The sequence below is a fragment of the Amblyraja radiata genome, chromosome 18 (assembly GCF_010909765.2).
Source record: "Amblyraja radiata isolate CabotCenter1 chromosome 18, sAmbRad1.1.pri, whole genome shotgun sequence".
NCBI classification, from domain to species: domain Eukaryota; kingdom Metazoa; phylum Chordata; class Chondrichthyes; order Rajiformes; family Rajidae; genus Amblyraja; species Amblyraja radiata.
Window position 1 is genome coordinate 37,843,758 of NC_045973.1, and position 13,938 is coordinate 37,857,695.

The 13,938-nt window shown below is 48.6% G+C and overlaps 1 protein-coding gene across 1 annotated transcript in view; it reads left to right on the forward strand.

Moving 5' to 3' along the window:
• The first annotated feature begins 1,086 nt into the window (after positions 1 to 1,086).
• LOC116983587 (solute carrier family 43 member 3-like) overlaps positions 1,087 to 13,938 on the forward strand; it is a 43,946-nt gene continuing 31,094 nt past the window's right edge. The window contains exons 1-3 of the mRNA XM_033037368.1: positions 1,087 to 1,179; positions 1,286 to 1,577; positions 10,951 to 11,083. Of these exons, the coding sequence (XP_032893259.1) occupies positions 1,087 to 1,179; positions 1,286 to 1,577; positions 10,951 to 11,083 (518 nt within the window). The remainder of the gene's footprint in view (positions 1,180 to 1,285; positions 1,578 to 10,950; positions 11,084 to 13,938) is intronic.

Consider the following 13,938-nt stretch of genomic DNA (forward strand, 5'->3'; position numbering starts at 1 on the left):
TATAATGACACTTGGTATAATGTAATTTCGCTTTGTGTATGACGTGATCTGTTGTATTATTTGATGTGTTGAATAAAGTCTTGGAAAAAAAAAAAAAAAAAAAAAAAAAAAAAAAAAAAAAAAAAAAAAAAACAAAAACAAAAAAAAAAAAAAAAAAACAAAAACAAAAAAAAAAAAAAAAAAAAAAAAAAAAAAAAGAGAGAGAGAGAGAGAGAGAGAGAGAGAGACAAAAAGAGAGACAAAAAGAGAGACAAAAAGAGAGAGAGAAAAAAAATGTGGAGCACAACAACCGACAGCCAACCATCTCATCTGTAGGTGCCTGCTCTTCGACCCGCCAGGGCTGGCAGTCATTGACGTGGAGACATCAACCTGGTTGCTCAACACCTGGCTTGAGATCGAACTGCTCCTTTGGTTTATTTATGTTTCATTCGCAGATAGAAGAGGGAACATCATTGACCTTTCAGTGGACAAGTGCAGCTTTGTTGTTGCATTGTTCATCCCATTCCAAAAAACTAGCCTACATTAATCAGCACAAAGCTTTCAGTCTCCCTTCCCACTCTTCCTCCCACACCCTCTCCCTCTCCCTGTTCCTCACTCTCTCCCTCTCCTCTCCTCACTCTCTCTCACTCCCCCTCTCTCTCTCCTTCTCTTCCTCTCCACCTCGCCCTCTTTCCCTCCTTCTCCATCCCTGTATCTTGCACTTCCTCTCCCCCTCTCTCCCTCTCTCTACCTTTCCCTATCTCCCTCCCTCTTCCTATCCCCGTCTCCCACCCTCTCCTCCCTTCGCTCTCTCCTTCTCCTTCTCCCTCTCCCTCTCTCTCTCTCCTCCCCTCCACCTCTCCCCCTCTCCTCTCTCGCTCTTCCCCTCTCCCCCTCTCCCTCTCCCTCTTTCCTACGTCTCTGTCCTCCTGAAACTATCCTGAAACGATCAAGAACATTTAGTGAATCTTTCCCGCCACCTCTTCTCTTAACGCTCGAAGAATTCACATTCCATTTTGTTTATTGTCTCATTGTGAACAAGCAGAAATATTTATTTGTTTTTAATTATTTTGGGCGTCACACAATGTTATTTTTGTCCGTGCCAATATGGCCCACGGCAATCTGACTGCATTTGTCATCACAAATAAACCACAATGGACACATTGTTACCTGACAGCTGTTGGCAAATCTATTCCGTTGGTGAGTGGGATGGAGGCTATATTGCGATGACAAGAGGCGGTGCCGAGGCAGTTCCATGATGTCCTGGCCCCGCGGATGAGAAAGCGTCAGATTGTTCACTACGCAGTGCGAGGTCGAGTCGCACAACTGGAGCTGTTGGAGCGGTGATCTATCAGAGAGCAAGCCACGACTGTGTGTGCCCAGAGCGACTCCCTGCGCTAAATGTGAGATGGGTTGTTTGGGCGGGAGGGTCAAACTGCTTTTGATCGCCACCACCGGGGTCGTGGAGTGCCTGGGCTTTGCGGGATTGTTCGCCGGCTGGCCTTCCCTGGTCCTCGTACTGATGAATGAAGATTACTTCGCTGACCTCTGTCTCTCGCTGCGTAACTCCACCGATCCTGAGCCGAGGAATGACACCGGTGAGTGTTGGAGTTCGCGGGAGGTTTCAGGGGACGGGCGGAAGACAGTGGCGTCACTGGAACGTCGCTCAAGAGACTCAATAGATATTTTAAGGCAGAGATAGAAAGACTCCTGATTAGTACTGGTGTCAGGGGTTATGGGGACAAGGCAGGAGAATGGGGTTAGGATGGAGAGATAGGTCATCCATTGAATGGCAAAGTAGACTTGATGGGCTGAATGGTCGAATTCTATTCCTATCACTTATGAACTTTTGACAGCACCCGTAGTTAGGATCGAACCAGTGTCCATGGCGCTGTAAGGCACCAATTCTATCGCTACACCACCATGCCGCCCTAGCTGGTTGGCAATCTCTGCAAATCATTGACCTGTCAGCGAACAAGCCCAGCTTCTCTGTTACGTTGCTAATCCCCTGTGCCCAAAACTGTCCACAATTATTCAGTACAAAGCTTTCTCACTCCCTGCCCCTCTCCCTTACTCTCTCCCTCTAAAACAGCTACTTTGGATCCATCTTCACTAAGGAGGACACAAACAATTTTCCTGATGTACTAGTGGCCAAAGGATCTGAGGTGAAGGAGGAACTGAAGGAAATCCACATTAGGCAGGAAATGGTGTTGGGTAGGCTGTTGGGACTGAAGGCTGATAAATCCCCAGGGCCTGATGGTCTGCATTCCAGGGCACTTAAGGAAGTGGCTCTAGAAATCGCGGACGCATTGGTGATAATTTACAATGTTCTATTGATTCAGGATCTGTTCCTGTGGATTGGAGGGTTGCTAATGTTATCCCACTTTTAAAAAAAGGTGGGAGAGAGTGACTCCCAAATTCTCCCTCGCCTCCTCACTCTCCCTCTCCCTCTCCCACCCCCTCTATCCCTCCCTCTCCCTCTCTCCCTCCCCCTCTCTCTCTCCCCCTCTCCCTCTCCCTCCCCCCTCTCCCTCTCCCTCTCTACCTCTCCCTCTCTCCCTCTCTCCCTCTCTCCCTCTCCCTCCCTCCCTCTCTAACACTCTCTTCTCCATGTCTCCCTCTCTTTCCCTCCGTCTACCTCCCTGTCCCTCGCACTTCCTCTCCCTCTCTCTCCCTCTCCCTCTCTCCCTCTCTAACACTCTCTTCTCCCTGTCTCCCTCTCTTTCCCTCCATCTACCTCCCTGTCCCTCACACATCCTCTCCCTCTCTCTACCTCTCTCCTTCTCCCTTCCCCTCTCCCTCCCTGTCCCTCCCTCGCTCCCCCTTCTCGTTCTCGTTATCCTTCTCGCCCTCTCCCTCTCCCTCTCCCCACTATCCCCTCTGCCCCTTCCCCCCTCTCCCTACGTCTCTCTCCCTCTCCCTCCCCCCCTCTCCCTGGCCCTCTGCTCTCCTCTCCCTCTCTCTCTCCCTCTCTCTCTCCCTCTACCTCTCTCCCACACTTTCCCTCTCTCTCCCTCCCTGCCCAACACTCTCTCTCCCTTTCCATATTCCTCCCTCTAAGTCTCCCTTTCTCCCTCTCTCTCCATCTCCCTCTCCACCTCTGCCCCTCTCCCCTATCCCCACTCACCCTCACCCCCTCCCCCGTTTCCCTCTCTCTCCCTCTCTCACTCCTTCCGTCTCTCTCCCTACCTCCCTCCATCCCCCACACCCGCTCCTTCTCCCTCGCCTCCTCGCTCTCCCTCTCCCTAACCCTCTCTCCCTCACTCTCTCCACCCTCCCAGTCTCCCTCTCTCGCTCCCTCTCGCCGTCACTCCCTCTCCCGTCACTCCCTCTCCCTCTCCCTCGCTCTCCCTCCCTCTCCCCCGCTCTACCTCACCATCTCCTTCCCTCTTTATTTTCCCCTTTCCCTTCCACTCCCTCTTCCTCTCCCTCCCTTCCTCTCTCCCTCCCTCTCTCTCTCCCCCTCTCCCACTCTCTTTCAGTCCCGTAATGTCCATCCTATTACATGCGCCAATCATTCTCCCTGTAAAAAAAGACCTGGCCCTGCACATCTTCGTTAAACTTTCTAGACTCCAACCTTTTAGCAAAACACCGTAGCCTTTGATATTTTCAACCTGGGAAAATAGGCTTACGATCTAAACTATCGATGCCACTTTCGATGATATAGATAAATATATATTCCCCTCATCCTTGGATGCACCTGGAAAACAAATATCTGAGTTTCGCAACCCTCTACTTATAACTAATATCCTCTGATGCAGTGCCTTAGACAGTGGATGTGGTCCGCTCTGGACAAATTTGAGGGGGAACCCCTGGACCAGGGAGGATGTGGGGGCACAGGTGTAGCGTTATCATCTCTCCCTCTCCCCCTCCCCCTCCCTCCCCCCTCCCTCCTCCCTTTCCCCTCCCTCTCTCCCCCTCCCCCTCTTCCCCCTCCCCCTCTCTCATATATATACACGCACACACATACACACATACTGTCTCTCTATCTCTCTCTCTTTCTCTCTCACACACACTGTCTCTCTATTCCTCTCTCTCTCTCTCTCTCTGTTTCTCTATCTATCTGTGTCTACCTCTGTATTTTTTTCTCTCTCTCTATCTATCTATTTCTCTATCTCTCTAGCTCCATCTCTCTCTGTGTATATATCTATATAATTATAAGTCTAAACTTGGCCACTTCCTGTTTGCACTCTATATGGATTTTAGAAACAACGCTACCACTTACGGCTGTGATTTTCGGCCATCTTACTCAGAGTCCACCTTTGCTCATCAGGTGCAGAGCATTTTTTCCCATCGATGAAAAATAAAAAAGCTATTAGTGTTTTAAAAATGTTGAGATTCTCTCTCCTGTCATGCCATGAAGGCCACGCCCCTTATGGTGGGAGGGGGAGGGACTATAAAACCCAGAAGTGTGGGCGTGGCTCAGTCTCTGCAAGATGGGGGAGGGAGAGGTCACGACTCACTGCCTGAGCTGTGAATCAACTGAACACACAGAATGCCTACTGATCTGTGTGTGGTTTTATATGGGGTTTTTTTTTGTTTTTATGTGTTTTGTGGTGTTTTATGTGGTTTTGTGGTGGTTTTATGGTGTTTCGCCCTGCTTCAAATGATCTGAAACTGCAGTTGAATTTGGTGGCCTTGCACCCTGCATGAAATTGTATGAAATTGCACTTGAATTTGGTGGCCTTGCACCCTGCTTGCAGTGGTATGATACTGCACTTGAATTTGGTGGCCTTGCTCCCTGCACGAAGTGATATGAAGCCGCACTTGAATTTGGTGGCCTTGCACCCTGCACGAAGTGGTATGAAACTGCATTTGAATTTGGTGGCCTTGCACCGTGCTTGAAGTGGTATGAGACTGCACTTGAATTTGGTGACCTTGCACCCTGGTGAAGTGGCATGAGACTGCACTTGAATTTGGTGGCCTTGCACCCTGCTTGAAGTGGCATGAGGCTGCACTTGTATATGGTGGCCTTGCACCCTGCTTGAAGTGGCAGGAGACTGCACTTGAATTTGGTGGTCTTGCACCCTGCTTGAAGTGGCATGAGACTGCACTTGAATTTGGTGGCCATGCACCCTGCTTGAAGTGGCATGAGACTGCACTTGAATTTGGTGGCCTTGCACCCTGCTTGAAGTGGCAGGAGACTGCACTTGAATTTGGTGGGCTTGCACCCTGCTTGAAGTGGCAGGAGACTGCACTTGAATTTGGTGGGCTTGCACCCTGCTTGAAGTGGTATGAAACGGCACGAGTTTGGTGGCCTTGGACCCTGCATGAAGTGGTATGAAACTGCATTTAAATTTGGTGGCCTTGCACCATGCGTGAAGTGGTATGAAACTGCATTTGAATTTGGTGGCATTGCACCCTGCTTGAAGTGGTATGAAACTGCATTTGAATTTGGTGTCCTTGCACCATGCTTGAAGTGGTATGAAACTGCATTTGAATTTGGTGGCCTTGCACCCCGCTTGAAGTGGCAGGAGGCTGCACATAAATTTGGTGACCTTGAACCCTGTTTGAAGTGGCATGAGTGCATTTGAATTTGGTGGCCATGCACCCTGCTTGAAGTGGCATGAGACTGCACTTGAATTTGGTGGCCTTGCACCCTGCTGAAGTGGCATGAGATTGCACTTGAATTTGGTGGCCTTGAACCCGGCTTGAGGTTGGCAGGAGGCTGCGCTTTTGTTTGGTGGCCTTGCACCTCGCTTGAGGTGGCAGGAGACTGCACTTGAGTTTGGTGGCCTTGCCCCCCGCTTGAAGTGGCACGAAACGGCATTTGAATTTGGCGGCCTTGCACCCCACTTGAAGTGGCATGATACTGCACTTATAGAAACATTGAAACTTAGAAAATAGGTGCAGGTGGAGGCCATTCGACCCTTCGAGCCAGCACCGCCATTCATTGTGATCATGGCTGATCGTCCCCAATCAATAACCTGTGCCTGCCTTCTCCCCATATCCCTTGATTCCACTTGCCCATAGAGATCTGTCTAACTCTCTCTTAAATCAATCCAATGATTTGGCCTCCACTGCCCTCTGTGGCAGGGAATTCCACAAATTCACAACTTTCTGGGTGAAAAAGTTTTTTCTCACAGTCTTAAATGGCCTCCCCTTTATTCTAGGACCGTGGCCCCTGGTTCTGGCCTCGCCCTACATTGGGAAATGTTTCCAGCATCTAGCTGGTCCAGTCCTTTTATAATTTTATATGTTTCTCCAAGAACCCCCTCATCCTTCAAAACTCCAGTGGATACAAGCCTAATCTTTTCAATCTTTCCTCATATGACAGTCACGCCATCCCAGGGATCAATCTCGTGAACCTACGCTGCACTGCCTCAATCACAAGGATGTCTTTCCTCAAATTAGGAGACCAAAACTGTACACAATACTCCAGCTGTGGTCTTACCAGAGCCCTATACAACTGCAGAAGAACCTCTTTACTCCTATACTGAAATCCTCTTGTTATGAAGGCCAACATTCCATTAGCTTTCTTCACTGCCTGCTGTACCTGCACGCCTACTTTCAGTGACTGGTGTACAAGGACACCCAGGACTCGCTGTGCCTCCCCTTTACCTAACCTAACCCAACCCATTGAGATAATAATCTGCCCCCTTTTTTTTGCCGCCAAAGTGGATAACCTCACATTTATCTATATTAGACTGCACCTGCCATGCATCTGCCCACTCACTCAACCTGTCCAGGTCACCCTGCAACCTCCTAACATCCTCTTCACAGTTCACACTGCCACCCAGCTTTGTGTCATCCGCAAACTTGCTAGTGTTGCTCCAAATTCCCTCTTCCAAATCATTCATATATATGGTAAACAGTTGCGGCCCCAACACTGAGCCTTGCGGCACTCCACTCGCCACTGCCTGCCATTCTGAAAAGGACCCATTCACTCCTACACTTTGCTTCCTGTCTACCAATCAATTTTCTATCCACGTCAACGCCCTACCCCCAATGCCATGTGCTCCAATTATAGTCAGCAGTCTCCCGTGCGGGACTTTATCAAAGACTTTCTGAAAGTCTAGATACACTTCATCCACTGGCTCCCCTTCATCCATTTTACTTGTCATATCCTCAAAAAATTCCAGAAGATTAGTCAAGCATGATTTTCCTTTCATAAATCCAGGCTGACTTGGACTAATCCTTTTACTGCTATCCAAATGCTCTATTATTACCTCTTTAATAATTGACTCCAGCATCTTTCCCACCACCAAAGTCAGGCTAACTGGTCTGTAATTCCCCGCTTTCTCTCTCGCTCTTTTTTTGAAAAGTGGGATAACATTAGCTATCCTCCAATCCACAGGAACTGATCCTGAATCTATTGAACATTGGAAAATGATCACTAATGGGTCCACTATTTCCAGAGCTACTTCCCTGAGGACCCGGGGATGCATTCCATCAGACCCAAGGGGTTTTTCATCCTTCAGTCCCAATAGCCTACCTAGTACTATTTCTCGCCTAATGAAAATTTATTTCAGTTCCTCTACCCCCTTAGATCCTCTGTCCTCCAGTACTTCTGGGAGATTGTTTGTGTCTTCCTTAGTGAAGACAGATCCGACATGAATTTGGTGGCCTTGCACCCTGCTTCAAGTGTCATGAAACCGCACTTGAATTTGGTGGCCTTGCACTCTGCTTGAAGTGGCAGGAAATTACACTTGAATTTGGTGGCCTTGCACCCTGCTTGGAGTGGCAGGAAACTGCACTTGAATTTGGTGGCCTTGCACCCTGCTTCAAGAGGCAGGAAACTGCACTTGAATTTGGTGGCCTTGCACCCTGCTTGAAGTGGCAGGAAACTGCACTTGAAGTTGATGGCCTTCCATCCTGCTTGAAGTGGCAGGAAACTGCACTTGAATTTGGTGGCCTTGCACCCTGCTTGAAGTGGCAGGAAACTGCAGTTGAATTTGGTGGTCGTGAGTGAGTGAGCTGCCAGCACACCAGGAAAGAATCCATTCGGCCCATAATGTCCATACTAGCCCTATGGAAACCAGTCCCTTCAGCCCACAGCACCCACACAAGCGCTCCAGAAAGAACCCCCCCCCCCCACTGGCCACCAATATTAGAATTGGTGGAATATTGCGTTGGGGGACCAGCCCTCCCGTATGGTCCCCCGACGCAATATTCCACCTCTCCACCAATTCCAATATTGGTGGCCAGTGGGGGGCGCTATCTGCAGCGCTGGTATGGGTTCTTGGGGTGGCAGCTCAGTCCCTCAAGCTCACTCACGGATGGTGGGCTGGCAGTTGACTCATGGCTATTCCTTGAAATTCCATTTCAAGCAGGATGCAAGGCCACCAAATTCAAGTGCAGTTTCTTACCACTTTGAGCAGGGTGCAAGGCCACCAAATTCAATTGCAGTTTCCTACCACTTCAAGCAGGGTGCAAGGCCACCAAATTCAAGTGCAGTTTCCTACCACTTCAAGCAGGGTGCAAGGCCACCAAATTCAAGTGCAGTTTCATTCCATTTCAAGCAGGGTGCAATGCCACCAAATTCAAATGCAGCTTCATACCATTTCATGCAGGGTGAAACCACCATAAAACCACACAAAACACCAAACTCACAGTTCAGTAGACATTCAGTGTGTTCAGTTGATTCACAGCTCAGAGTCGTGACCTTTCCCTCCCCCATCATGCAGAGTCTGAGCCACACCCACACTTCCGGGTTTTATACCCCTCCCACTGGAAAAGGTGTGGCCTTCATGGAGTGATTGACAGGAGAGAGATTCTCAACATTTTTTAAACACTAATAACACTTTTATTTTTCATTGATGGGAAGAATTCTCTGCACCTGCTGAGCGGAGGGGGACTGAGCAAGATGGCCAAAATCACAGCCTTAAGTGGTAGCGTTTTATCTAAAATCGATATACAGTGCAAACAGGAAGTAAGTGCATTTGCAGTAAGTAGTGCATCTCAACTTCAAGCCAAAGCACCCAAACCACCATTTGCAGTAAGTAGTGCCTTTCAACCTCAAGCCAAAGCAGCCAAAGCACCCAAACCACCATTTGCAGTAAGTAGTGCCTTTTAACTACACGCCAAAGCACCCAAACCACCATTTGCAATTAGTGCCTTTTAACTTCAAGTCAAAGCACCCAAACCACCATTTGCAGTAAGTAGTGCATTTTATCTTCAAGCCACAGCACCCAAACCACCATTTGCAGTAAGTAGTGCCTTTTAACTTCAAGCAAAAGCACCCAAACCAACATTTGCAGTAAGTAGTGCATTTTATCTTCAAGCCACAGCACCCAAACCACCATTTGCAGTAAGTAGTGCCTATTAACTTCAAGCCAAAGCACCCAAACAACCATTTGCATTAAGTAGTGCCTTTTAACTTCAAGCCAAAGCACCCAAACCACCATTTGCAGTAAGTAGTGCATTTTAACTTCAAGCGAAAGCACCCAAACCACCATTTACAGTTAGTAGTGCCTATTAACTTCAAGCCAAAGCACCCAAACAACCATTTGCATTAAGTAGTGCCTCTTAACTTCAAGCCAAAGGACCCAAGCCACCATTTGCAGTAAGTAGTGCCTTTTAACTTCAAGCCAAAGCACCCAACCCACCATTTGCAGTAAGCAGTGCATTTTAACTTCAAGTCAAAGCACCCAAACCACCATTTGCAGTAAGTAGTGCCTTTGACCTTCAAGCCAAAGCACCCAAACCACCATTTGCAGTACGTAGTGACTTTGAACTTCAAGCCAAAGCACCCAAATCACCATTAGCAGTAAGTAGTGCCTTTTAACTTCAAGCCAAAGCACCTACACCACCCTTTGCAGTAGGTAGTGCCTTTTAACTTCAAGCCAAAGCACCCAAACCACTATTTGCAGCAAGTAGTGCCTTTTAACTTCAAGCGAAAGCACCCAAACCACCCAAACCACCATTTGCAGTAAGTAGTGCATTTTATCTTCAAGCCAAAGCACCCAAACCACTATTTGCAGCAAGTAGTGCCTTTTAACTTCAAGCGAAAGCACCCAAACCACCCAAACCACCATTTGCAGTAAGTAATGCATTTCAACTTCAAGCCAAAGCACCAACACCACCATTTGCAGTAGATAGTGCCTTTCAACTTCAAACCAAAGCACCCAAACCACCATTTGCAGTAAGTAGTGCCTTTCAACTTTAAGCCAAAGCACTCAAACGACCATTTGCATTAAGTAGTGCCTTTTAACTTCAAGCCAAAGCACCCACGCCACCATTTGCAGTAAATAGTGTCTTTTAACCTCAAGCCAAAGCAGCCAACCCACCATTTGCAGTAAGTAGTGCCTTTTAACTTCCACCCAAAGCAGCCAAACCACCATTTGCAGGCAGTGCCTTTTTACCTCAAACCAACCATATTTTAATTTTCAAACCACATTAAGGGGACTCACAGTTGGGTAGACATGTGTTCAGTGTTATTCAGAGCTCAGAGAGACGTGACCCTCTGGCTTCCTCCAACTTGCAGAGGCTGAGTGAGGCACACCACTTCCGGGTTTTATAGTCCCTCCCCCCACCCACCAGCAGGGGCAGCAGAGAGAACGGCAAATTAAAAAAAAACATTCATATCTCTCTGATTTTTCATTGATGGGAAGGCGGAGGGGTGCTCTGAGCGAGGTGGCCAAAAATGACGGCTGTAGGTGGCGGCGTTCTCTCAGAATTCGCGCCACAGCGAGCCAAAAGCGGTCAAGACCAGACTTTTAGTAATATAGTTATATATATATATAAGTCTCTCTATCTCTCTCTGTGTCTCTGTCTGTCTGTCTGTCTGTCTGTCTGTCTGTCTGTCTGTCTGTCTGTCTGTCTGTCTGTCTGTCTGTCTGTCTGTCTGTCTGTCTGTCTGTCTGCCTGTCTGTCTGTCTGTCTGTCTGTCTGTCTGTCTCTCTCTCTGTTTCTCTCTATCTCTCTCTTTATACTGTATGTCTCTCTTGTTCTCCTTTCCCGCGGGCCACTCCTTCGCTCTTTCGATTATCCAACACCCCGCTCACCACTCTCTCTTTCTCCCTCTCTCAGACGCCTGTGTTCTGCAGGATGACCGCTTCACTCTCATCTTCACGATCGGCTATTTCGTTAGGAACTTCGCAGCCGTGGTCAACGGGCTCCTGCTAGACTACTATGGCATCTTGGTGTCCCGGCTCCTGGGCATGTAAGTCCCTCGGACGTTGCGCGGGGGGGGAATGTATTTGTGTGTCGAGAAAGAGGCATCGGGAGACGAGTGGTGTCGGCATCTACAGTAAACATCCTCAATACATTGCCGTTCTGTGACTCTGATATCTGCCATTATTATTGGTGTTGTTTCTTCATGCTCACGTGTACCGCGATGTAATGAATACCTGTGTTTGAGCGCCAATAAGGCAAACAATGCTATGCATTCGTACAATCAAACTTGTCAGAGAGAAGGCTGCATTAGAAATAAATCGGAATGAGTAAATGGAGTCCAAAGCCGGATCTACCAACTACAAAGTACAGCGGAGCAGCCCCTCTGAAAACACAGGAGTCGAGGGCCTGTGGGATTCCTTCGAGCCCAGGAGAATGATTGGTGTCCTTCAAGAGGTGTATACAATTATAACAGGAATATATAGATTGAATCTACAGGCTTTTATCCATGTTTAGATTTGGGATTAGGTTTATTATTGTCATGTTTAGCGCGGTACAGTGAAAAGCATTGATTTGAATGCTATCGTCAGATCAGATAATGCAATCAATCCAAGCACAAGTACAATAGGAAGTGCAGGGGGAAGATGCAGAGTGCACAATATAGTTCTCGGAATTTTCCAAATATATATTTCATATAATATAGTTCATCGGCTATATATATATATATAGAGCATCATAAACCAACACCAATCTATATTACTAAAAGTCTGATCTTGGCCGCTTTTGGCCCACTGTGCTGCGATTTCCAAGAGAACGCCGCCACCTATGGCCGTCATTTTTGGCCACTTCGCTCAGAGCCCCCCTCCCCCTTACGGGACTGGAGGATTTTTCCCATCGATGAAAAATCAGAGAGATATTAATGTTTTTAAATAATTTGCCATTCTCTCTGCTGCCCCTGCTGGAGGGAGAGGGACTATACAACCAGGAAGTGGAGTGCCTCACTCAGTCTCTGCAAAATGGAGGACCCAGAGGTTCACATCTCTCTGAGCTCTGAATAACACTGAACACACGTCTAATCAACTGTGAGTGCCCTTAATGTGGTTTGAAAATGAAAATATGATTGGGCTGAAGTAAAATTGCACTGCTAATGGCTCGTTGGGTGGTTGAAGTAAAAATGCCCTGCTAATGGCTCTTTGGATTGTTGAAGTTAAAATGCACTGGTAATGGCTCTTTGGGTTGTTGAAGGTAAGAATGCACTGCTAATTGCTCTTTGGGTTGTTGAAGTTAAAAATGCACTGCTAATGGCTCTTTGGCCCACCCCCTCTCTCCCCCCTCCCCCGCCCCTCTTCACCCACATCTTCCCCACCCCCTTCCCCTCTCTCTTGCACCACTCCCCTCTCCCCCTCACTCCCCATTCTTCCCCTCTCCCTCCCCACCTCTCTCTCTCCCCCCTCCCCACCCCTCTCTCCCCCTCCCTCACTCCCGTTCCCCTCATCCCCTCTCTACCTCTGTCCCGCCCCTCTAACATCCCCTCCCCCACTCTCCCACCCCCCTAACCCTCTCCCCCCCTCCCCGTTCTACTCCCACTCCCCACTCTCCTCCCCCTCCCCATCCCCTCTCTCTCTCCCTTCCCCGCTCTCCTCTCCCTCCCCAATCTCTCACCTTTCCTCCTCCCTCTCTCCCCTCTCTCCCCACCCTCCCCTCTCCCCACCCCGTCTCCCCCTCCCTCCCTCTCCCCCCTTCCTCCCGCCTGTGTATTTGGGGGGTGGTTCGTGTGAGTGTGACGCCGCAGCCCCACCCGCAAACGCGAGTTGGGGAAACAGACCCAACGGGTCTGCACTTGGTCTAGTAATATATATAGATGTTAGTTGGTATATTGGTGGTGCGCGCTGATGACTTTCCTTACCTTCTGCCCGGAGGTGGTGGGAGGAAGAAAGCATGACTGGGCAAGACTTCGATTGTGTTTGTTGCTTTCGAAACGTCTGCTCTGTGTGGTATTCTGGGCTTCAGATTTGGATCATCAAGAACTAGAAGGAATAGCTGAGACCGCCAAGAAACACATTGTGGAGCTGCGGGTTTGTGGAGCGGCCAGCCGCGGGCGGTGGCGCTGAACTTTACATCGGGAGCCTGGGATCTCTCCCCGAGAGATCGCCAGTGGTGGAGCTCCATCCAGCGCGGCCTGCCGGCTTCGGAAGCTGCGATCTCTGGTAAGGAAGCGACCGTTTCAGGTCTCCCAAGCCGCTGTGAGGATTCTTCCGACGCCGGAGCACTATCATCCAGTGAGAACGGCCTGGAACATCGGGCCTCCGTAAAGGCGACTGCAGAGGCCATAATAGGCCAGACTATGGGTGGACATGAGATGGGGACTGGACATTGTGCCTTCCCACAATGTTTAAATCGCTTTATTATTGTTATGTCTGTATTCTTTTTTTGATGTGCTGCATTGGTAATTGGCAATAAGCATTTCACTACACCTATGGTGTATGTGACCAATAAATAACCTTTGAACCTTTGAGAATATGTGAGGGGAAATAATTAATAGGACGCTGAGAAGCAGTTTTGTTCCCACACAGAGCTTAGTGGTTAGAAGGAAGGACAATAAAGCGGAAATAATTCCGGAGGGTACAACAACAGCATTTAAAATACATTTACATGGATAGAAACGGTTTGAAGGAAAATGGGTCAAATGGGATTATCTTTGATGGAGCATCATGTTCGACTAGGAAGCACTGGGCAGAATGGTCTTTGTCTGTGCTGTGTGTCTGTGACCACAGGGGAGGGTGATGCGCTGGGTGATTTCATAATTCATTCCAGATGGAACGCCTGACACGTGAAGAGGAAATTGTTTTGCCTGCTGTTCAGAGGTCCCAGTGGAGATTGGACAGCGGATCCAGCCTGCTGCAG